The 25,862-nt window shown below is 48.0% G+C and overlaps 1 protein-coding gene across 3 annotated transcripts in view; it reads right to left on the bottom strand.

Moving 5' to 3' along the window:
• Positions 1 to 25,862, bottom strand: part of LOC135543411 (splicing regulator ARVCF-like) — a 233,530-nt gene that overhangs the window by 114,875 nt on the left and 92,793 nt on the right. For all 3 annotated transcript variants that reach the window (XM_064970649.1, XM_064970658.1, XM_064970666.1), the window contains exons 3-5: positions 17,011 to 17,119; positions 7,207 to 7,299; positions 6,215 to 6,497 (exon numbers count right to left, since the gene is read on the bottom strand). In XM_064970649.1, the coding sequence (XP_064826721.1) occupies positions 6,215 to 6,439 (225 nt within the window). In that variant the 5' untranslated portion in view covers positions 6,440 to 6,497; positions 7,207 to 7,299; positions 17,011 to 17,119. The remainder of the gene's footprint in view (positions 1 to 6,214; positions 6,498 to 7,206; positions 7,300 to 17,010; positions 17,120 to 25,862) is intronic.

Here is a 25,862-nt window from a genome sequence, read left to right as displayed (position 1 = left end):
CCAGTCTTTAGGCATTGTTTCAGGCTTTTATTCTGAAAAATTAGGGAGATACAGTACTTTCAAATCAGTGGCCAGTAGAAATTTCCATTCATCAGCCATGTGTCTGATTGTGAACGTGCCTTTGTTTCTCCTTTCCTATTGACGAAGCTTTTGTCCGGTTGAAATATTATTTATTATTTATTTATGACAAAAATAACCGTAGGATTGATTTTAAACATCGTTTGGCATGTTTCTACTAACTTTTACTGTACTTTTTAAAACCTTTCATCCTGGAATTAATGGACGCACCTTCTGCATTCGGATTACTGGACAAAACGCGAACAAAAAAAGGTTTTTGCTCATAAAGAGGGACATTATCAAACAAAACAAACATTTATTGTCTAACATGGAGACCTGGGAGTGCCACCAGATGAAGATCAAAAGGTATGTGATTAATTTTAATGCTATTTCTGACTTTTGTGACACTCCTTGGCTGGAAAATGGCTGCATGTGTTTCTGTGGCTTGCTAACATAATCGCAAAGTGTGCTTTCGCTGTAAAGCGTTTTTGAAATCTGACACAGCGTTTGCATTAAGGAGAAGTTTATCTATATTTCCATGAAAACACTTGTATAGTTTATTGATGTTTATGATGAGTATTTCTGTCATTTTATGTGGATCTCTGCACTTTCACCGGATGTTTGTTTGAGATGATGTATTTCTGACCACAACGCGCCAATGTAAACTCTGATTTTTTGATATATGAACTTCACCGAACAAACATACATGCATTGTGTAACGAAGTCCTATGAGTGTCATCTGATGAAGATCAAAGGTTAGTGATTAATTTTATCTATATTTCTGCTTTTTGTGAATGCTCTTTTTGGCTGGAAAAATGGCTGTGTTATTCTGTGAATAAGCACTCACCTAACATAATCGTTTGGTTTGCTTTCGTCGCAAAGCCTTTTTGAAATCGGACACGGTGGCTGGATTTACAACAAGTGTATCTTTAAAATGGTCTAAAATACATGCATGTTTGAGGAAGTTTAATTATGGGATTTCTGTTGGTTTGAATTTGGCGCCCTGCAGTTTCACTGGCTGTTGACGAGGTGGGATGCTCCCGTCCCACGTACCCTTGAGGTTTTAAGTAACTCAGTCCGGCTTTAAACTTACTCCTGAAAGTTGTAACAGCAGAATGCACAAGGTGCAATTTCGAAATTGGGTAGTGCATCATCAGTTCCTCTTGTCATGTCAGTCATTGCACACCTTAGTTATTTATAACTTGGAAGAAATGTCCAGATCAATTAGCCCATGTCAGCTAAATTGTTTTACTTATTAAGAAAAAAAATGGCCCATAGATATTGTTGTCAAAAGTTTGGTCACCTGCTCTAATGGAATCTCACATGCCTTTGAAAGCTACACAACATTTGCAGGGTAGTCGGAAGTGCACCCTGCCCCAGCCCATCTCACGAGCTATACCGTCTTAATACTAAACCAGATCAAACACGACATAGCGAAAGGATGTACATGTTAACGTTATCTGGGATTTAGCCATCATCTTCAGTATTTCTGTTATTTGTGTGTGTGTGAGTGTGTGAGTGTGTGAGTGTGTGAGTGTGTGTGTGTGTGTATAGAGATGAGCTCTGTGTTGGACGGTTGGTGTTCCTAGATGAAGGCCAACACTAGCGTTGTTAGTATCGGTCTTAAAAATAAATGAGTGACACACGATATAATTAAACTCCCAGTAAAACACCAACTTTTCAGTATCACTGTCTTCTTCAGGGTCATACCAACTGAGCAAAACAAGGCCATAGTGTAGTATTAATGAAATGAGGTCATCTCTGTAGACTAGGCCAGACATAAAGGGGTGGTCGCTGAGTGCTGTCTGACAGGCACCATTCTCAGAGGGTCTCCATGTGTCACCACTTGACCTTTCACGCCTCGATGAGACTGCTCCAGGCAAATATCTATTTACCAAAGCAGGAGAAACCGACATGGACTGTGTCCAAAATGGCACCCTACTCCCTATATAGTGCACACATTTTTACCAGGGCCTATAGGGTCCTGGTCAAAAGTAGTGTACTAGAAAGGGAATAGGGTGCCATTTGGAAAGCACACATGGTTTTAGGGTGTCCCTGGTCGAACATGTGAGAAAGGACTGAAAGACATGCTTCGTGTCAGTGATTCCTAGTCGATGATTCCATTATACGCCGTCTGACAGCATTGTCTTGATATTCTTGAGAAGAAACCATTAAAAACACACAGCGCTTCAGTAAAGTGTTCAATCATGATGAGTGAGGATCAAAAAGTCTTCGAAAACATGTCTTGGGAAATCGGTTGACGGGTGTTAAATATTTCCACCCATAACATTTCTGATCCACATCGCCTGTAACACAGCACTTGACGATAACATAAACTCTTCATGAAGTAACAACTCACCACACTGGATCATGTTGTTTTGTCTGTCCATTACCCCAAGCACTTCACTACACCCGCAATAACATCTGCTAAATATGTGTATATGTGAACAATACAATTGGATTTGATTTAATGTAGCAGTGAACAGCTAAAGCCAGCCAGCTAAATAGGGATGTAGATGCTCGCTAAACCCAAAAGCAGTGAATTATTTCATGTTTGTGTTGTTTTGACCACCATGCTGACCTAACGCTCTACAGGAGACTTGTGAATCATACAGAGGAGCTCTAAAGGGCATGAACAAACACACCTGTGAACAGCAGGATCAGGGTGGGTCTCTTTCCCCTCTCACCTGATGATCAGACAGTCTTTACAAACCTCCGTCTACTCTGGGGATCCCAATAACCCACTGCTGACATTGCGTTCGTACAAGCATCAACTCATACCCTACGAGGTCCAGAGGCCTGCTAGTTTTCTGTTTTACCTGATAATGAATTGCACCCACCTGGTGTCCCAGGTCTAAATCAGACCCTGATTAGAGGGGAACAAATGAAAACACTTCAGTGGAACTGGCTTTGAAGACAAGAGTTGAGTTTGAGGGGTATAAACCATGTTGGTCCTGGATTTTGGAAAGTTTGGTACCACCTTGTCAAAGGCTTGCATCGAAAACAGCAGAATGAGAGAACAACAAGGCAGGACAGAAAACAGTGGCAGCTGCTAGCTATAGAGCCCAACCCCTCTCTGGAGTTGGAGAGAGCTCTGTCTAAATCAATTTTATTAAGAATGTACTCGTTGTTCCATTAATCACACTGACTGCTTCTCCTCTCTGACCCCAACTCTAAATAACAGATGGGCCCATCGATTGCTACCCCTTCGCTGACGACTGGGAGCTCCCAGCAAAAGGCTGCTGACCCCCGGCCCATTTAATCCATCATGCAGGGAGGAGAGAGGGCATGTGTGTGTGTGTGTGTGTGTGTGTGTGTAGGGGGGGGGGGTGCATTCATATAGTTCAGACCCCTTGACTTTATTCACAGTTTGTGACATTACAGCCTTATTCTAAAATGGATTACATTATTTTCAGTCTACACACAATACCCCATAATGGCAAAGCGAAAACAGGTTTAGAAATTATTGTTAATTTATTCAAAATAAAAAAACATTAATTGCTTATTTACGTAAGTATAAGACTTGAAATTCATCATCCTTGAGATGTTTCTACAACTTGATTGGAGTGTACCTGTGGTAAATTCAATTGATTGGACATGATTTGAAAAGGTACACCCGTGTCAATATAAAGGTCCCACAGTTGACAGTGCATGTCAGAGCAAAAACCAAGCCACAGGTTCCAAGGAATTATCCGTAGAGCTCCGAGGCACAGATCTGTGGAAGGTTACAAAAATAACTCTGCAGCATTGAAGGTCCCCAAGAACACAGTGGCCTCTATCATTCTTACTAGAGCTGGCCACCCGGCCAAACTGAGCAATCAGAAGGGCCTTGCTCAGGGAAGTGACAAGGTGCCCAATGGTGGCTCCACAGTTATTCTGTGGAGATGGCAAAACCTTCCAGAAGTACAACCATCTCTGCAGCACTCCACCAATCAGGCAGTTATGGTAGAGTGGCCAGACGGAAGCCATTCCTCAGTAAAAGGCAGATGACAGTCTGCTTGGAGTTTGCCAAAAGGCACCTAAAGACTCTCAGACCATGAGAACCAAGATTCTCTGGTCTGATGAAACCAAGATTGAACTCTTTGGCTTGAATACCAAGCGTCACGTCTGGAGGAAACTTGGCACCATCCTTAAGGTGAAGCATGGGTGGCAGCATCATGTGGTGGGGATGTTTTACAGGGGCAGGGAGACTAGTCAGGAGAGGGAAAGATGAACGGCGCAAAGTACAGCGAGATCCTAGATGAAAATCCGCTCCAGAGTGCTCAGGACCTCGGACTAGGGCGAAGGTTCACCTTCCAGCAGTACAACGACCTTAAGCACACAGCCAAGACAATGGTTTTGGTACAAGTCTCAATGTCCTTGAGAGGCCCAGCCAGAGACCGGAATTGAACCCGATTGAACATCTCTGGAGAGACATGAAAAAAGCTGTACAACAACTCACCCCATCCAACCTGACAGAGCTTGAGAGGATCTGTAGAGAAGAATGGGAGAAACTCCCCAAATACAGATGTGCCAAGCTTGTGGCGTCATACCCAAGAAGACGCGAAGCTGTAATCGGGACCAAAGGTGCTTCAACAAAGTACTGTGTAAAGGGTCTGAATATTTCAGTAAATGTGATATTTCAGTTTATTTGAAATAAATATGCAAACATGTCTAAAAACCCTTTTTTTTACTTTGTCATTATGGGGTATTGCATGTAGACTGATGAGGAAAAAAATGACATAATATATTCTAGAATAATCAAAATGTTGAACAAGTCAAAGGGTCTGAATACTTTCCCAACGCACTGTACAACCTCCTGGTGTAACGTAGGCTCCGTCCATGGTTCAGCCAGCCAGATAAATAAATAGATAGAGAGGTCCTCAGGATGAGCCAGCTTTGCTGCCAAGCCAAGCATGCAGGTGCCTTCTGCAGCCCTTGGGGCAGACGGCGGAGCAGCCGAACCACAATGATGATCAACACTCCCGTCCTCTGCCATCCATTCCACCAGGTAATTACATGTGGATGATTAAATCATGGTTATTCACCGAAACAGTACAACAAAATATAAAAACATTTTTTTTTCTAAAAAGGTCATTGCGGCCCAGCCAATTTGCTGCAATGTTTACGAGTGGTTTGGCGCGAGCGGTCCAGACTGGTTCACTGTGAATGAGCTACGTTTAAAGAGTGGTGGGGTGTGTAAAACATTGAGCGGGCCTGTGTGGTGCGGGCTGTTCCACCCAATTGACCCCAAGATGCAGAGAGACAGGTGACGGGCCACAGCAGTTAGCCAGCCGTGAGTGATGGGCTGGGCTGCCATGCTTGAGACTTAATCATCCCTTATGATCTAAAATGGCAACGAGCCAGAGAAATTAACGTTGGCACAATCTGTGAAGAAGAAATACATTTTGGGTGGAAAATTCTAAAAGCAGTGCATGCATGGAAATGCCCATCCGTAAGGGTTAGTACACACACATTCCTGTTCCCAATCATTTGGTTTCAAAACCAAGACTGTGAGCAATAGTGTTCTTTCTGTATAAGATCTAACACTTGACCTTAGGATTTAATGACAGAGGAAATGGCGGCAGTAACATTTCCCTCCCTTGGTCTGTTCAGGCGGGATTTTGCTCTGCACTGTAAATCAAATGGGCATTTCGATGACATTTCAGCGGATCATGTCTGCCTCACTTCACATCTCCTTTCAAACACCCCCAGCCAGAGAGGTCCGTACTCCACTCCCAGGCCCAGCCAAGGCACGTCCAAGGCACGTCCAAGGCCCAGCCAAGGCCCGACCAACACCAAAACGTCCTTCAGCCACAGGCAGAATTGTATGAACAGACACAATCCAATCAGCAAGCAGCAAGACCACAAAACAATAGCAAAAGAGCACTGGGTAGAAGGAGATGTAATCATTACAATGTGATGTGGTGATCCCATCACTATCCAGGCAGCACAACAGATCAGGAAAAACATAAGGGCTTGGATCAGCTGCCAGCCGCCCAGGAGAAAGTGATGGCGTCACCACACGTCGCCTCGAGAGCAATGAGCCAAATACATATGGTGGTGTAGAGCGATGGAATGAGAGCAGCCAGAGCAGCTCAAATGGAGGGGGACTAGATAGTCGGAGTAAGCAGGGAGTTAGGGGGACGGGCAGGCAGGGCGTGCTGGCATGATTTACCTGCATCACCACCTGCTGCCAGGCCAGGGGTTGGCTATTGGGTGGCAGGTTAGCATTAGGCCCAGTCCCTCCCAGCCTGTCGGCTGTTATGTTGGAACGCTCCAGCTGCAGGGAGACGTTGCGTCGCTCCTCCTCCAGCGCCCGGGTCAGACGCTCGAAACGCGCCTCCTGCTCTTTCACCGAAGCCAGAATACTGGCGGCCGAGCACACCTCATAGTCCTCCATGGCTGAGGGTGGCCGGAAGTTGAGTCAGGGGAGCAGGGCTAGATTGGACTGAGCTGAGCTTTAATAGGTAGGTCAGAGGTCAGGGAGGGAGGGGATGGAGAGAAGGAGAGGGTCACCAGGTTATTACAGACACTCAACCTGTCTGACAAAGTTGCTTGATGGCTGTATTCTACCAAACACGAAGATGCCCATGAAAACAGAAGAATACAATTTAAAAAAACACTTCATTCAATTGTGTTGTGATTGTAACACCAATTACAGGGAAATGAGGGTATGTTCCAAGGGTATGAGCCAAATACACAGTCCCACATACGTGTCAAAACATGGATGAGCATTGCACACAATTGCAACCAAACAATCTTCAAAATAGACAATTGGCGGTGGTTCAGGATGAGGTGATTTTCCTCCACAAATGTCTTACTTACTTCACCTGGTAGTGCCATCAACGCAACTGCTGATTTCCAGTACATGCACAGCACTGATGCATGTGGAAGACACTCACTGTACATTTCCACAGGCATACACCCAAGATGTGCATGCTCCAACTTGACTTGCCAACCATGCCTATGATACTGTTCCCATCACGAGCTTCCGTAAACAGACACAAAATTATGTATAGCCTATGTCATTGTCAAACACTAGTATCAATAATGGATGGTGGAATGATAGCAAGGGAGTTGATCACGTAACAAATGAGAGTAAGGATACAGTACATCAAGTGTCGTGCACACAAACGTACTCATGCACAGGGTGTTATGAATACACACCTGGTAGATTGGTAGACAGTGCAGTTAGATAACAGACATCCCCCTCTGTACAGACACGGAGTGGAAGAGCCTGATTGTTAGAAGGAAGACAAACTGGGGAAAAAAGGGAAGAGAATGAGATTTCAGATCAGACGGGTTGAAACAGATATGACAGCATTGTTTTCAAGGTCCAGAAAGTCAAGTGGGGAAAGAGATACATCACTGAGCAATAACAAACTCATAACACATGTTGTATTCAGTCTGAAACCACACAAGGACATCTATTAACTCAACTTTGAACTAACTACAGAGGGCGAGCGAGCGGGCGGGAGGGCGAAAAGGAGAGCGAGCGAGCGAAAAGGAGAGCGAGCGAGCGAAAAGGAGAGCGAGCGAGCGAAAAGGAGTGCGAGCGAGCGAAAAGGAGTGCGAGCGAGCGAAAAGGAGTGCGAGCGAGCGAAAAGGAGTGCGAGTGAGCGAGAGAGAGAAAAGGAGAGAGAGAAAGCGTTAGCATGGCAGGAGATGCAGATGTGTTGATGAGAATCCTGAGCAGGTTGGATTGCAATATGTATGTGTGCGTGCGCGTCCAAAAGGAGAGCGGGCGAGCGAGAGAAAAGGAGAGCGGGCGAGCGAGAGAAAAGGAGGGCGGGCGGGCGAGCGAGAGAAAAGGAGGGCGGGCGGGCGAGCGAGCGAAAAGGAGGGGGCGGGCGAGCGTGAGAAAAGGAGGGCGGGCGAGCGTGAGAAAAGGAGGGCGGGCGAGCGTGAGAAAAGGAGGGCGGGCGAGCGAGCGAGAGAAAAGGAGAGCGGGCGAGCGAGCGAGAGAAAAGGAGAGCGGGCGAGCGAGCGAGAGAAAAGGAGGGAGCGAGCGGGCGAGCGAGAGAGAAAAGGGAGGGCGAGCGAGCGAGAGAAAAGGAGAGCGGGCGAGCGAGAGAAAAGGAGAGCGGGCGAGGAGAGAAAAGGAGAGCGGGCGAGCGAGAGAAAAGGAGGGCGGGCGGGCGAGCGAGAGAAAAGGAGGGCGGGCGGGCGAGAGAAAAGGAGGGCGGGCGGGCGAGCGAGAGAAAAGGAGGGCGGGCGGGCGAGCGAGCGAAAAGGAGGGCGGGCGGGCGAGCGAGCGAAAAGGAGGGCGGGCGGGCGAGCGAGCGAAAAGGAGGGCGGGCGGGCGAGCGTGAGAAAAGGAGGGCGGGCGGGCGAAAAGGAGGGCGGGCGGGCGAGCGAGAAAAAGGAGGGCGGGCGAGCGAGAGAAAAGGAGAAAAGGAGGGCGGGCGAGCGAGCGAGAGAAAAGGAGGGGCGGGCGGGCGAGCGAGCGAAAAGGAGGGCGGGCGGGCGAGCGAGAGAAAAGGAGGGCGGGCGGGCGGAAAGGAAAAGGGGAGGGGCGAGAGAAAAGGAGGGCGGGCGAGCGAGAGAAAAGGAGGGCGGGCGGGCGAGCGAGAGAAAGGGAGGGCGGGCGAGCGTGAGAAAAGGAGGGCGGGCGAGCGAGAGAAAAGGAGAGCGGGCGAGCGAGAGAAAAGGAGAGCGGGCGAGCGAGAGAAAAGGAGAGCGGGCGAGCGGAGAAAAGGAGGGCGGCGAGCGAGCGAGAGAAAAGGAGGGCGGCGAGCGAGAGAAAAGGAGGGCGGGCGGGCGAGCGAGAGAAAAGGAGGGCGGGCGGGAAAAGGGCGAGCGTGAGAAAAGGAGGGCGGGCGGGCGGGCGAGAGAAAAGGAGGGCGGGCGGGCGGGCGAGCGAGAGAAAAGGAGGGCGGGCGGGCGGGCGAGCGAGAGAAAAGGAGGGCGGGCGGGCGGGCGAGCGAGAGAAAAGGCGGGCGGGCGAGCGCGAGAGAAAAGGAGCGAGAGAAAAGGAGGGCGGGCGGGCGAGCGAGAGAAAAGGAGGAGGGCGGGCGGGCGAGCGAGGAGGAAAGGAGGGCGGGCGGGCGTGAGAAAAGGAGGGCGGGCGGCGAGCGAGCGTGAGAAAAGGAGGGCGGGCGAGCGAGCGAGCGTGAGAAAAGGAGAGCGGGCGAGCGTGAGAAAAGGAGAGCGGGCGAGCGAGAGAAAAGGAGAGCGGGCGAGCGAGAGAAAAGGAGAGCGGGCGAGCGAGAGAAAAGGAGAGCGGGCGAGCGAGAGAAAAGGAGGGCGGGCGAGCGAGAGAAAAAGGAGGGCGGGCGAGCGAGAGAAAAGGAGGGCGGGCGGGCGAGCGAGAGAAAAGGAGGGCGGGCGGGCGGGCGAGCGAGAGAAAAGGAGGGAGGGCGGGCGGGCGGGCGAGCGAGAGAAAAGGGGGGGCGGGCGGGCGAGCGAGAGAAAAGGAAAGGAGAGAAAAGGAGGGCGGGCGGGCGAGCGAGAGAAAAGGAGGGCGGGCGGGCGAGCGAGAGAAAAGGAGGGCGGGCGGGCGAGCGAGAGAAAAGGAGGGCGGCGGGCGGGCGGGCGAGCGAGAGAAAAGGAGGGCGGGCGGGCGAGCGAGAGAAAAGGAGGGCGAGCGAGCGAGAGAAAGAGAAAAGGGAGGGCGGGGCGAGCGAGAGAAAAAGGAGGCGGGCGGGCGAGCGAGAGAAAAGGAGAGCGGGCGGCGAGCGAGAGAAAAGGGGAGCGAGCGAGAAAGAGAAAAGGAGAGCGGGCGGCGAGCGAGAGAAAAGGAGGGCGGGCGAGCGAGAGAGAAAAGGAGAGCGGGGCGGGCGAGCGAGAGAAAAAGGGAGAGCGGGCGGGCGAGCGAGAGAAAAGGGAGGGCGGGCGAGCGAGAGAAAAGGAGGGCGGGCGAGCGAGAGAAAAGGGAGGGCGGGCGGGCGAGCGAGAGAAAAGGAGGGCGGGCGGGCGAGCGAGAGAAAAGGAGGGCGGGCGGGCGAGCGAGAGAAAAGGAGGGCGGGCGGGCGAGCGAGAGAAAAGGAGGGCGGGCGGGCGAGCGAGAGAAAAGGAGGGCGGGCGGGCGAGCGAGAGAAAAGGAGGGCGGGCGGGCGAGCGAGAGAAAAGGAGGGCGGGCGGGCGAGCGAGAGAAAAGGAGGGCGGGCGGGCGAGCGTGAGAGAAAAAGGAGGGCGGGCGAGCGAGAGAAAAGGAGGAGGGCGGGCGAGCGAGAGAAAAGGAGGGCGGGCGGGCGAGCGAGAGAAAAGGAGGGCGGGCGGGCGAGCGAGAGAAAAGGAGGGCGGGCGGGCGAGCGAAAAGGAGAAAAGGAGGGCGGGCGAGCGAAAAGGGGCGAGCGAGAGAAAAGGAGGGCGGGCGGGCGAGCGAGAGAAAAGGAGGGCGGGCGGGCGAGCGAGAGAAAAAAGGGGAGGGCGGGCGGGCGAGCGAGAGAAAAGGAGGGCGGGCGGGCGAGCGAGAGAAAAGGAGGGCGGGCGGGCGAGCGAGAGAAAAGGAGGGCGGGCGGGCGAGCGAGAGAAAAGGAGGGCGGGCGGGCGAGCGAGAGAAAAGGAGGGCGGGCGGGCGAGCGAGAGAAAAGGAGGGGGGGCGGGCGAGCGAGAGAAAAGGAGGGCGGGCGGGCGAGCGAGAGAAAAGGAGGGCGGGCGGGCGAGCGAGAGAAAAGGAGGGCGGGCGGGCGAGCGAGAGAAAAGGAGGGCGGGCGGGCGAGCGAGAGAAAAGGAGGGCGGGCGAGCGAGCGAGAGAAAAGGAGGGCGGGCGAGCGAGCGAGAGAAAAGGAGGGCGGGCGAGCGAGAGAAAAGGAGGGCGGGCGGAGCGAGAGAAAAGGAGAGCGGGCGAGCGAGAGAAAAGGAGAGCGGGCGAGCGAGAGAAAAGGAGGGCGGGCGGGCGAGCGAGAGAAAAGGAGGGCGGGCGGGCGAGCGAGAGAAAAGGAGGGCGGGCGAGAAAAGCGAGCGAGAGAAAAGGAGGGGGCGGGCGGGCGAGCGAGAGAAAAGGAGGGCGGCGAGCGAGCGAGAGAAAAGGAGGAGAGAAAAGGAGGGGCGAGCGAGAGAAAAGGAGGGCGAGCGGGCGAGCGAGAGAAAGGAGGACGAGGGCGGGCGAGCGAGAGAGAAAAAGGGAGAGCGAGCGAGAGAAAAGGGGCGGGCGGGCGAGCGAGAGAAAAGGAGGGCGGGCGGGCGAGCGAGAGAAAAAGCGAGCGAGAGCGGGCGAGCGAGAGAAAAGGAGGGCGAGCGAGCGAGAGAAAAGGAGGGCGGGCGGGCGAGCGAGAGAAAAGGAGGGCGGGCGGGCGAGCGAGCGAGAGAAAAGGAGGGCGGGCGGGCGAGCGAGCGAGAGAAAAGGAGGGCGGGCGGGCGAGCGAGAGAAAAGGAGAGCGGGCGAGCGAGAGAAAAGGAGGGCGGCGGGCGAGCGAGAGAAAAGGAGGGCGAGCGGGCGAGCGAGAGAAAAGGAGGGCGAGCGGGCGAGCGAGAGAAAAGGAGGGCGGCGGGCGAGCGAGAGAAAAGGAGGGCGAGCGGGCGAAAAGCGAGCGAGAGAAAAGGAGGGCGGGCGGGCGAGCGAGCGAGAGAAAAGGAGGGCGGGCGGGCGAGCGAGCGAGAGAAAAGGAGGGCGGGCGGGCGAGCGAGAGAAAAGGAGAGCGGGCGAGCGAGAGAAAAGGAGAGAGAGAGAGAAAGCGTGAGCATGGCAGGAGATGCAGATGTGTTGATGAGAATCCTGTGCAGGTTGGATTGCAATATGTATGTGTGCGTGCGCGTCCATATGCACACATATATAAACAACTCCCTCTTCTCCATATAGGAACTAGAGGGTGAGAGTCAGAGAGAGAGACCCCTATTCCCTTTGAAGCGAACAATCCCCTTTGATGTTTGTTTCTGGCTGATCAATTATTTATCCAGAATGGAGAATGGTCTGACACCACTCAAAGTAAAGCGGAATGGAGGAGCTCGTGTCACTTGAAGTTGAGCTGGTGATGGGTCAGGGAGTGATTCGATGGGATGAGGGGTGTGGCGGTGCAGTGGTAGTTTGGTGTTGACGGGGGCTTTTCCCTTGTTGTTTTCTTTCTCCACACAGACAAACAGGAGGCCTGATTGAGCCTATACCCACAATCACAAATCCTAATCTGTACTTTTCAGGACTATTCCTTTTCAAAGAGATCAGGTGGGGTGGAGGCTTACTGGATATGTTTGCCACCACTTTCAACATCAAAATAGTCACTCTGGTCTATGGTAAATATAGTATAATACTTGTCTAGCCTAGCGGCAACCATTTTATCTGCGTTTTGAGACAGCTGAAAGTGACAGATAGTGAGCCATGTTGATTGGACACAGTTGATAGCCTCTTCAGGAGTCTAAGTCCAGTGATTCAACCTCTCTTGGGGCTGGAGAGGGGGACAGGAGTCAGGGCAGGGACCCTGGGCGCTAGCTAGCTGCTCCCCTCCTGATTCACAAGGAGAATATGGAAGGCATGTGAGCTACGCCCAGAGAGCTTATCATTACCGTTAACTCCTGGCCACTGAAAATAGCCCAGAGTACCCAGGCAGTGAATTTGAACAATTCCCCCCTCAAAAGACAGGGCTGGTTTAAGACTTTACACAGCAGATGTTTGCTAATGGTCTGGGGCTGAAGAGACAGGGAGAAGAGATCACTCTAATGTCTCCCCCTGTTTAACCCCATCCACCAATAACCAACACCCCTGTTATCCACGCCACTAAGTACAAAACACAGTGGGATGCCAAGCGTGACATTGTGTGGTGATAACATTACTGAAGTAAGGGGATAACTCATTTTCATAACATTCAAAGCTGAAAGATCAAAACGTAATTAACTTAATTCCACAAAGGATGTGATAGATTTGACTGCTCTAATGAAGTTACCACTCTTAAAGGGAAAAGCAGTGTATATTCTATTCTACCACAGAGGGAACGCAGAATGCAGCACTTGCTCTGAGTCCCAGTTATGCCGGTGTGGAGCTTTTCCTAAAGGATGAATGTGTTAACAGCACAAACCTGGGCCTGTATTGTGCTCAAAATAGCCTGGTAATAAATGTAATCACACGCCCACACTTCCAGCGTGGTGGTGGTCCTGACGGGGAGATGCAGCCAGCCAGTTCAAAGCCCTCCGCTCCCCACCAGTGGTGTAGTGGTACCTGGAGAAGGGGGCATTCTGCAAATCCCAAATGGCGCGCCCGGTGAAGGAAAGGCACCCCGTGTAAAAAATTATATGAGAAACAGTGACGTACACTCTGAATTACCTAAAATGATTCATCCCATATTGGTCTTCCACAGTCACGCCAAACCAAGCTGTACTGTGCAAGTAGGCTGATAGTATGCCCACTATTGAAACTCATAAATGAGGCTGTCAACTGAGTCAGAAATTCACATGTAGGTTTTTGATTTCTTTTCTTTGCTCTCAGTCAATTTTTTTGTTGTGTTTGATGTTCTAAGTCCAGAACAATACTTAAACCACATCAGGAGACCACGGAGGTCTGGGAAAAATCTAAGAAATGTTCATCTTTCAGCGTAGTTACCCTTTAATTCAAGTGCACTGGCACATAGCACGGTTGTTTGATTAGCAGCATTTCTTTAGCGCACATGAGATGGAGTTTATGAAATTAATGGTCACTGGATTGATGCAAATAATCACGATAAGCTACTTTGCAGTTAACATGTATTTTATGTTTTTGGGAAAGTCTTCCCATCTACCAGAAGACAGTTATGCCTATCATGAGCACTGCTATATTTTCCCTGTTCCTGAAACCTGGATGTTTTACTTCATATTATGAGGCATGTCTTACCTTGTTTCAAAGTAGCCAAACCAAAATTCCAAAATAGAAACAAGGCAATTATTTTATAAAATACTTCCTTATACTGTACAATTTCTCCTGTTCTATTGGTTTTCTTTTAACTATCTTTCATTGTCTATCAGCCAAAGGCATTATTCTTGTCATATTAGCAACCCGTGATAGTTGTCGCATCTTTAGATCTTCCCTCTTCCAAAATTTCTGATGGATATTTCCATATGTCCATGAAACCTCGCATGTGTGGTTCACATTTTAGAATGCTGTTTTGTTGCAAATTGCATTTTGGAGGCCTAATGCTGCGTGCATATCACTAAGCTTAAAATGTTAAGAAATAATAGTTGATCTACATTTTATTCTAAACATTCTGATCTGTTCCATCAGCCTTAACTGATATGGTGCATACCTCCCGTCCACTGCTTTAATACACATTGTGGGGATTATGGAGGAAGTATACGCAATGCCCACAAAACAAATTGTGCCTTTCCTTTTGCAACCAGGGCAGAGGAAAGCAACACTAACCTCCACAAATGCTGTTTACATTGATATCCATACTGAATGAAGCACGTAAGGAGCTCATGGGCACCCTCAACTTTTTCACTTAATTTAAAAAAAGGGGGGGGGGGGAATTAAGTTAAGATGTTATATGCAACTGGGCCCAGGCCTTTTGGAATTTTAGAAGGGAATGTCAAATGGCAATACAAGGGGCTACAGTCATTTCAGTAAACATCTTGACGAGGCCATTCACTGTTCAGTGTACAGCCTTGGGCATTCAAATACACCTATAGCCACCCACATCCACACTGACACCGCCTTGAGAGCATAGGACAAATATAAGCAAATTGCTGCTACTGCCTTTTGAGCCTCAGCCCAACTTCCTTAAAAAGTGTCAGAATTTAAACCAAGGTTGGATTAGTATTGCCTCATTAGCATTATAGCCTCCTCCAAAAGAGCTTTGAATGATACATTAAGACGTTCAGTGCAAATTAATTAAGACCCACTTTGAGAGGACTCAACCAGGAACAAAGAGAGAGGCTGGCTTTATATTGCATTATAGAGCCCCCCCCCTCCCCCAAACCCCAGATGTGGGGTGGGCTGAGTGGGAAGGAGTGCAGGGGAATTGGTGTGTAGGGAGTGGTGGGGGAGGGTTGTTGAGGGTAATTGAGTGAGACCAGCAGTGCCTGGTATCCTGATGGAGCTAAAAGGGATAGGCTGGAAACCTGACTGTCAAGACCCCCATTTCAAGGTCCTATAATTGCAGCTTAAATTAATTCCTTGTCTAAACCCATCTGATGCCCATCTGAAAAGGGAGGTTTCAATGGCACAAAGGGCTACCTAAAACACCTGATCCTGTGTGTGTGTGTGTGTGTGTGTGTGTGTGTGTGTGTGTGTGTGTGTGTGTGTGTGTGTGGAGTCAGCCTGCCCCTCAGCCCACCTGAGCTCTCTGATGGATAATACATTCAAACAATTAGACGCCAAATTGGAGACATTAGGAGGCATCATTCAGAAATGTAAACAAGCACTGAATTCTTGGCCCTTATTCTAAATAGCAAATGGCACCCTCTTCCCTTTATAGTGCACTACTTTTGACCAGGGCCCATAGTGTTCTGGTAAAAGTAGCGCACTATGTATGAAATGGGGTGCCATTTGGGATGCAGATTGTGATATTTCTTTCAGATTGTCCAAAATGTCAAAGCATTTATGTGGGAATGACTGAGTCTAGTAGTGATTAATCTTAATGTCAGAAATTCAGTTTAGGCTTCAGGAGTCTTGTAGCATGTTGAATGGCCAGAAAATTCCATCCAAAATAGGGAGGTTATGGTTAAACACGACAGTTTTACATTATACCTTCAGTGTTGGGGTTTTCAACATGTCTAAAAACACAGAATGTATGAAAGGACAAAATAACAGGGGAAGGGTAATATTTTCATTTGAGACTGGATAAAAAAAGGGTAGTATTTAAATTTTGTGCTCTCATCGTCCACTCTGAGCTGGGAGAACATTTCCATAGAAAAACAAGGGAAATGGAGAGAGAAGAGTGCTTCATTATGAGTTGCGCGCTGCACAAATGGCAGTCGGAGTGAGAATGAAGAAAGGCTAGCATTAGCGATTAATAGGTATTGGCTCTGGCAATGCAGCAGGCCATTAGCTTCTAAGAACACAGTCACTTCTAATGCCTAATATTCTAAAAGGCATTAAAAACGCAACGGTACTAACAAAAGCCTATCAGCCATTTTAAATAGCTTGGTAACAGAACAGGTAATCTCGTTTGACTTTAAAGATTTGTGTGTGTGACCGCCTTGGTCTCAGGGCTTCCACACAGAAGATGTTTTTTTTCTCTCATTGAGCAAAAAAACCCACTGTCAGCCACCCTATCCTCAGTATCCTTCCTCCAATTTGGGATTCAAAGCACCTGTCCTCTATGGAAATGTAAAGTGAATGATAATCCACTGGTGGGTATAGTGATGCCAGGATAAGCAAAGCTTAGCGAGGAGTGTGGCGAACCATTGCTGAAAAGTTTAAAACGCTAAGAAAATAAGCAATTGTTTACCATCAATTTTCTTCCACTTTTTATCTTTGAAGCTCTTCTCTGTGTGGAAACCCTGAGACCGACACAGTCACACACACACTGGTATTTTTACTCGTATTTCCGCACACACACAATATAAGTCTATGATCATGCTTTCACAGAGGGAGTGGGCTCCCAGAGCAGCTAGTCTCTCAACATACGGGGTACAGCTAGGTCTACCTCTTACCAGTGTAGACCAACATTGTACACATCATCTCTCTCTGGACAGTATTTTCAGTAAGCTAGTTCATCATATTAGCTAGAATGTAACAGTGTGGCATTACTGATATGTAGATATAGTATTTTCTATATCTGTTACATCACAATCAATAAGAGAGAATACATGTGATGCCAGTAATTACAGCCAAGATGAAAGAAAAAAAACAGGATGAAAAAAAAGGAGCACGTCTTTCAAAGTGCATGAAATCCAAGTATCCAAAACCACACTACCTACTTCAAACATCAGAAATAACAACAGAATGAAGAAAAGTCATATCAAAAAAAGAGGCAAGACAGCAGCAAAAGGTACACAGTATTCCTCAGGTTACAAAAAAAAGCCCCTCTGTCAGTTAATAGACTCAATGATGTGTTCAATAGAACATTTTTGCAGGCAGGCCGAGAGACGGAGCCAGCGAGAAGAGTGGCAGAGTGGGGTAGCTACCTTTGATGTGTGTTGGGTCTGTCAGATGGCTGGGGAGTGGACTGGGGGAGGCTCTATTAGAGTTGACGCGTTGCTACGATCCACCTGGGAGATCTGCCTCACAGAGCAGCTGCAGCGAAGAGAAAACAAGGACATGGGGAAATAAATAATCAACCAAACAACCACATCCCTTTACATAATACAACCGCTGCAGGTTCACACACACACACACACACACACACACACACACACACACACACACACACACACACACACACACACACACACACTAGCAGAGGCTCCTCAGATGAGGAGCATCTTCCTCTGTGATTTTCATAAAAATACAAATTGTAAAACATTAAGTTATCCTATTTAGATCAAACTATACTAAATATATTCAAGTAACCAAATAATTGATTTAAACATACTATTTTGCATTGAAGGTCTACAGTAGCCTCAACAGCACTCTGTAGGGTAGCACCATGCTGTACTTGGAGGACAGCTAGCTTCCGTTCTTCTCTGGGTACATTGACTTCAATACAAAACCTAGGAGGCTCATGGTTCTCACCCCCTTCCGTAGACTTACACAGTAATTATGAAAATTTCCGGAGGACGTGCTCCAACCTATCAGAGCTCTTGCAGCATGAACTGACATGTTAACCACCCAATCAAAGGATCAGAGAATGGATCTAGTACTGAAACCACAAGATACAGCTAGCTAGCACTTCAATGTATAAAGTGTGGTGAGTAGTTGAGTCAAAGAAAGAAAGACATTAGTTGAAGAGATGTGAAGAAAGTAATTATTTCCAAAATTGAGAAGCAAGAGATAGCAGCAAGCTAGTTTAGCCTACTCAACCAATCACAGGGATGCTATGCTAGCTTGCTGGCTATGACTATCCAACAACACTGGAACTATTTCAAGTCAAGGTAAGCTTTCGTTTTACTAATTTATTGCAACCGGGGCCCGCAGGTGTAAGTGCTAAACAGCTTACTGACTGTACACTTACGTTACTGCATGATTTTAGCAAGTTTACTAACGCGTTAGTTCTATTAGCTATGTTGACGATGACGCTACTTTAGCTAATATGTTGACAACGATGTAGGCTGTGTGTAGCAGTTATGTGGCTTGGCCTGGAAAGGTTCCCTCGCCTGGTCACAAACAACAGTTCACAAGTGACGAAGGGAAAAGATCAGAGGAGGAGAGCGCATAGATGCGAGAAGGAATACAACGTGACTGTTACGAAAGTGAACTGTGTTTACACGTGATCAGAGGTGTATTCATTCCACCAATTGTGTTTATAACGTTTCTTAAAACGGAACAAAACAAGGATAAACATACCTGAATTTGTCCAATAGAAACTCTATTTTGCAATTGTTGGACTTGTGATTACACCCTCCATCAGCTAGATGCAGGCAAGAGTGTGTGAGGTGGTATTGAATGCGTCACTGTCTGTCCATGTGTCACTGTCAACTCAAATTTCTCTCTCAACCTGTGTGCACCTACATTGTAAACATTCATTCATTGGCTAGGTTGTAGCAACCTCATGATGGATATAGAGACAAATTTGAGTATAATGTAGTAGCCTAAATCTATCGCTGTTACATTTAACTGGGTGAATGGAATATGAATGAGTCCTCCAATATGCTGAAATAGAAATATGGCCATGCTAATAAAAAAAACGAAATCGTCCTCCATCAAACAGCACTGACCGCCACTGGCATGTACACATACACACACACACACACACCTCAGTCTGTCACTCTCCCCTGTAGCAGAATAGGTCAGTGTACTAACCTAGTTCTCCCCCCCCCCCCCAACAACCTAATTTGTACAGTAAATAGTTATCCCTTTCTGTTGAAGAGCAATTGGACTTGAAACTGTCTAACGGATTAGGGAGTGTCCTCTAGCAGTGGGTCTAATAACCTGACAGGACAGGAGGGCACTGCTACTGCTGGGCAGGGAGTCTTTAAAGGTTTCAGTACTGATGAAATCAGACAAGCCTTGGCATGGGTAGACAAACTGTACAACTGCTCCTTACGGCCATAACCTGCTGGTTTGTCTTTGGTTCTGTTTGTAGGGGAGGTTATCACTGTAGCTGGTCCCATCACCAATGCATCATTTTTTGTCAGCATTTCTAAACAGCTTTTTCTAAACAGCTTTTAGACTACAGGCCAAATAAGCTCAACGGTTCACAATCAGCCAGGTAATGTTTCATTAACTATGATCGGCAAGGCCCTCAGGTAAATCCTGCATTTATTTATTATTATTATTTTCCCTTTTTCTCCCCAATTTTGTGGTATCCAATTGGTAGTAGCTACTATCTTGTCTCATACGGGCTCGGGAGAGACGAAGGTTGAAAGTCATGCGTCCTCCGATACACAACCCAACCAAGCCGCACTGCTTCTTAACACAGTGCGCATCCAACCTGGAAGCCAGCCGCACCAATGTGTCGGAGGAAACACCATGCACCTGGCAACCTTGGTTAGCGTGCACTGCGCCCGGTCCGCCACAGGAGTCGCTGGTGCGCAATGAGACAAGGACATCCCTACCGGCCAAACCCTCCCTAACCCGGACGACGCAAGGCATCGCCCCGCGGACCTCCCGGTCGCGGCCGGTTACGACAGAGCCTGGTTGCGAACCCAGAGTCGCTGGTAGCAGAGCTGGCACTGCATTACAGCGCCCTTAACCACGGCGCCAACCGGGAGGCCCAATCCTGCATTTATTAACTATGATCGGTAAGGCCCTCAGTAAATCCTGCATTTATTTTTTTTTGTCAACTTTCTCGTTCTGTGCCGGATTAGAATACTTCTCCAGGGAATCTCTGCTTCTTTCTCTTAAAGGACATTTAAGCTTAGAGCACCTTGGATTTCTGGGACAAACATCAAAAAGGTGAGCTAAGCCTGTGTCCAGGCTGCATTAGTTACCACACCACTCTCCAGTCACAGCCCAGGCAAGGCGAGCCCCCGATAGAGAACTTCAAAATGGGAGATTATACCCAATGCACACAATAACTGAACAAAGTGGCACTTAGGCAACACGCCTTTTAAACAAAATGTGATAAACTCCCTTTAAGTGCCCCAATCTCTCCAGGTTTTGTCATGCAGACAAAAGAATGATTGAAGAGGGAATCAAGTTATTGTGATCCCTTAAAAAAATAAATCTATGCTATACAGTCTATTCTGTTAAAAACCTTCCCGCCAGACGTGAGTCAGTCCATCTATGACACACCACCAGCATGACTAAGTGTCACCCCTAACATCACTATCCCGGCACTGCAGCTAACTGAAGACATAGTGTAAATGTTAGTTCCTGATACTGTACTGACTACTGTATTTCAATCCTACATTATGCAGAACCTTGCATATTCTATCACAACATGTCACAACGCCCTGCACCATTTGGAGGAGGCCCCAGTGTAATTCTCAAATTAATAATGAATGGGTTGGGGCCCTGGCTGACAGATGGTTGTGAGTCCCAAATGGCTAGATACTGCACTATATAGGGCTCTGGTTAAAAGTAGTTCACTATATAGGGAACACGGTGCTCTATATTTGGGACACATCCCATTTGGGGATTGGCTGATTGATCTGGTCGCTTCTCTGCTCTGTCACCAAGGCAATGCAGGGTTTTCTGGGAGGGGAGCTGGCAGGTATGCGTGGCCAAGTAAAATATCCTCCACCCTGCAGCACTCCTCCTCCCTGATATCAGTGATAGATCAGTGGAGAGGTAGAGAAGTGTGTGTGTCACCAGGTAAACAATATTACATTTCATAAATTACTTGAGATTTATAGTCACAGTGACTTATCTTGAAAACCTTCTATTTAAGGAGCTCAGCCCCCATCTAATACAGTAAATGTAACCATACACATATAAAATGTTTTCCCTAACTGTGTCCAAGGGGATGAGTAAATACATACCAGTGTGAATAGCATGCTGACAAGCACACTAGACCACATCTAAATATTACCATGTACTGTAACCAAGACTTAAATACCATTCTACGGAAGCCTCGTGGCTTTTATGGACTTTGTCTACTTCCGTTTGCTCTGAATGAGCCCGCTGCATAGGACCAGTCCAATCTGAAGGAATGTATGGTGAAACTGAATTGAGAAAACTCTCCAAAGGATACAGCCCATGTCTGCCAATAACCAATGACCTTCACATATTACTCAAAGACTAGTAGTCCATTAACTTCGAATACAAATAACTATGACCTCTACAATGTGCTCTTAAATCCAGCAGGCTTCTCACTTGCCTACAGGTGGAGTCTTGTGGCGAGCCCCCCCCCCAAACCTCATTCAGGTGAGACGACCTTTATTGAAAGCCTGGGCTTAGCCATCATCCCATTCAGACGTGGTGCTGCATGCTGGCACTCTGGGTATTACGTATTTGTCCTACTCATCATCATGGCTCACGTCTCCCCTGTGCCTCTGTGTCAAGCGTCAGGAAAGGGCATAATCAGGGCCGGAAAGAAATGCCATTCTGATCCCCCTGATCCTGACGTTATTTTTGAGGGGTTAGGAGAAAGCCTACCTCATTTCCATGTATCCAGGTTATCCATCCACCTCGCGCTGATGGAGAAAAAAAATCCCAGACGAAATATTGTACAGAGAAATGTCTGTCCTTCCCATTGTGAAGCCAGTGAGTTCCAAGCTCCTGCAGACCTGAGCATCTAATTGAGTTTTCCATCTGAAAATTACAGCCCATCATCATTAGGTGCAGCCGGCTGACGGGGCTGCCAACATCAGAAAAAAAGAAAGAAAGAAAGAAAGAAATGGTTCAATTTGAGGCTGCTGAGCGTTTATCCCAGAGCTGACCTTCGCCAGCTAGCTTTCCCATCCCTCTATTAGAGACAGGGAGGGAAAAAAGACCTTGCAGCCAGGCAGGCCCATCAAACCTCAGACTGAGGTGGAGAGCGACAGGGAGACAGATCGAAAATGCCCCAACGGCGAAAAGATTTCCTGCCAAAACAAATTGGCAGAGCGCTCTAAAATCTGAAGGATTGTGGGAAGGAAGAGAAAGCTGACTTAACAGGGATGTTTGTGGATCCGGAGGCCCTTAGAGTGTCAGAGGACAGCAGAGGCTACAACAGAAAGAGCAGAGGAGTTTCTCCATGACCCTGTTCCAATACCGCATCATTCTTTCCTTGTTTCCTTGAGGCAAGGTTACCACCCTGTTATTTCCACCAATCAAGCTAATTCAAAAATCAGTGAATACTTGAAGGTTGGGAGGATGGATGCATTACTAAAGTACTCCAACAGGGCCAGAGTCAGCCCCAAAACAGTGAGGTTTTTAGCATCTCTGCATCTCATTTTATTAGATACCAGATGGAATTTCATCAGATGCCACCCACCCCTCAACCTCCCCTCTATGATCTTCACAGGGATTGGCATGCCCCCAGTAGCAGTGAGAGAATAATCAATGTTTGCACTCCAAGCCACTCTGTCTGAGATTGCTGTTTGATTACATCACAGCACGCATCACCTCTCTGCCACATACATCTGTACTCCTCATAGGTTCACTCACACAGAACACTGGAGGCTCTAGTTAAGGTGAATGAGTTCTATATAGACCCCGGAAGCTCTGGTTCTAAAGGTGAAGGAGTTTCATAAGAACACTGGAGGCTCGAGTTCTAAAAAGGGGAATGAATTAGATTCCAAGTTGGGACAACACAGTTCCACTGTGAAGAAAGGTTAAATTAGTGTTGACGCAACAACTCAAGACCTACAATATAGCCTACAAAAATACCACTTGCCTCCATTTTTAAATTGTTACTCTAGAAAAACATAATTACTATCAATAATATCAGAAAGTATCAAACATTAAATTGAGGCTAATGTCAGATACACAGAACCAAATCTGGACTCCAGCCAGGTTCTGTGGAGGACGAGAAGAAAAAACCAGGAAAGATGTCAGTGTTCAGACCAGTGTTCATTACTACACACACTTCAAAGACAGCACTGGGAGTCAGATCAGACAGTGATTAGACAGGAGTGGTGGGAGACCAACTGACTGCAGTATGCATGTGTATGTTTTTGGGTTTAGTATCCTTGTGGGGACCAAAAGTCTTCACAAGGATAGTAAAACAATGACAATTTGTACAAGTGGGGACATTTTGCTGGTCCCCACCAGGAAAAAGGCTTTTTTAGGGTTAAGGTTAGAGTTAGAGTTAGGTTTAGGGAAAATAAAATGTTGAATGGGCATCAATTGTTTGGTTCCCACAGGAATAGTGTTTGTACACATTTATTTTTTACATTTTATTTAACTAGGCAAGTCAGAACAAATTCTTATTTTACAATGACGGCCTACCCTGGACGACGCCAGGCCAATTGTGCGCCACCCTATGGGACTCCCGATCACGGCCGGTTGTGATACAGCCCGGGATCGAACCAGGGTCTGTAGTGACGCCTCTACTGCTGAGATGCAGTGCCTTAGACCTCTCCGCCACTCGGGAGCCCTCTGTGTGCGCTTACATGTGTGCCTGTCCGACCCCAGGAGGCTGATTGTGAATTCATCCCAGAGCCCCGTTCTCATCTAGAACATATGGATGATCAGTCTACCTGATGGCGCAACAGAAGTCAGCAAGGAGGAGGAGTTTACACGCTGCCAGTTTGAATAAAAGATGCACGCTGGGATTTGTGCTTGAAAGGGCAGCCTAAACCTTGTACTGTTCAATTATGTAACACCAAGTACTGCAACCCAGGAAGGTATGTGCATCGGAATCCATCCAGAGAGACCACGGAGGGAAGCAGGACTTGATCTCAGGTTAGGATGAGAGACGTGTTGATCAGCAGCCAGGAGATCAAAAGCTGCTGAGAGGACATTATCGTCTCGAAGGCTGGCCCCCAAATGATACCTTATCCCCTTCTGCCCTACGTTTGACCAAAGCCCAGGTCAAAAGTAGTGCACTATATAGGCAGTAGGCAACATGGGTCCATTTGGGATACAAGCCTAGGTCTATTCCTGGCTGTGGCTGTGCAGAGTGAGGGGACTGGTACTGTCACGCTGTCATAACATTACATAGAAGGTGATTGGGGGAGGGGGGGGGTTACAGTTCATTAGACGACAAAAAACATGTTTCACACCAATTATCATTTAATTAAGAAGGACATATTGTTGGCGAGCAAATAAGAGCACTGGCTGAGGGAAGAAACAACATATTAAATTGTTGAGAATTATTAAGTCTAATCACTGTTAATCACTGCAACAAACAAATGAAGTAAAGGAAACTGGAGCCTGACAGTGGAGCTATAAGCTCTAGGGCATTATACTGCATGTGTAGTGTGTGTGTGTGTGTGTGTGTGTGTGTGTGTGTGTGTGTGTGTGTGTGTGTGTGTGTGTGTGTGTGGGGGGGGGGTGAAGGTCGTTATAAAGACCATGACACAGACAATGACATCTCCTGTAGTCGTTTAATCAGCCAGCCTTGCTAATTAGCTTCAGACCACTCAGAGGAGAAGGGGGGGGGGGGGGTTACATATAAAACAGAGACAAGGTGTGTGTGTGTATACACTATATATACACACACACAGAAGTTTCAGTTATTTCAGCCACACCCCTTGCTGACAGGTGAACAACATCAAGCACACAGCCAAGCAATCTCCATAGACAAACAATGGCAGTAGAATTTAATTACTGAAGAGCTCAGTGACTTCCAAAGTGGCACTGTCATAGGATGCCACCTTTACAACAAGTCAGTTCGTCAAATTTCTTCCCTGCTAGAGCTGTCTCAGAGCAACAATGTCTAGGAGCAACAACGGCTCAGCCACAAAGTGGTAGGCCACACAAGCCCACAGAACGGGGGCCGCTGAGTGTTTGTGTGTAAAAATCTGTCCTCGGTTGCAACCTTCACTATAGAATTCCAAACTGCCTCTGGAAGCAACGTCAGCACAAGAACTGTCATCGGGAGCTTCATGAAGTGGGTTTCCATGGCCGAGCAGCCACACACAAGCCTGAGATCACCATGTGCAATGCCAAGCGTCGTCTGGAGTGGTGTAAAGCTCACCACCATTGGACTCTGGAGCAGTGGGAACATGTTCTCTGGAGTGATGAATCACGCGTTTGTCTTGCAGTCCGACAGACAAATCTGGGTTTGGCGGATGCCAGGAGAACAACACCTGTCCCAATGCATAGTGCAAACTGTAAAGTTAGGTGGCGGAGGAATAACAGTCTGGGGCTGTTTTTCATGATTCGGCCAGGTCCCTTTGTTCAAGTGAGGGGAAATCTTAACGCTACTGCATACAATGACATTCTCGACAATTCTGTGCTTCCAACTTTGTGGCACAGTTTGGGCAAGACCCAGCATGACAATGCCCCCGTGCACAAAGCGACGTCCATACAGAAATGGTTTGTCGAGATCGGTGTGGAAGAACTAGACTGGCTTGCACAGAGCCCTAACCTCAACCCCATCGAACACCTTTGGGATTAATTGGAATGCCAACTTCTAGTCACCTATGTCGCCCAACATCAGTGCTGACTTCACTAATGATCGTGGCTGAATGGAAGCAATGTTCCAACATCTTCTTCCCATCTTCTTCCTAGAAGAGTGGAGGCCGTTGTAGCAGCAAAAGGGGGGACCAACTCCATATTATGCCCATGATTTTGGAATGAGATGTTCGACGAGCACGTGTCCACATACTTTTGGTCATGTAGTGCGTGTCTCCACTTTTCTCCTCATCTTCGAAAATGTTGAAATCTCTAGCCTACAGAGAAAGCAATTACTAAATCACCAATGAACCCTTTAACAGGAGCTGGAGTGATGCTGTCCAAGTCAACTACTGCATTTCATCCCAGGGCTAGCACATACAGCAGGAAGCTGTAGCAGTCAGCCCAACGTAATTGGCCACCACTTTTACAGTAAGAAAAAAAAAGACGT

Source organism: Oncorhynchus masou, chromosome 1 (assembly GCF_036934945.1).
Source record: "Oncorhynchus masou masou isolate Uvic2021 chromosome 1, UVic_Omas_1.1, whole genome shotgun sequence".
In the NCBI taxonomy this organism is placed as follows: Eukaryota; Metazoa; Chordata; class Actinopteri; order Salmoniformes; family Salmonidae; genus Oncorhynchus; species Oncorhynchus masou.
The sequence above is the reverse complement of the archived record's forward strand: the minus strand, read 5'-3'. Positions and strand labels throughout refer to the sequence as shown.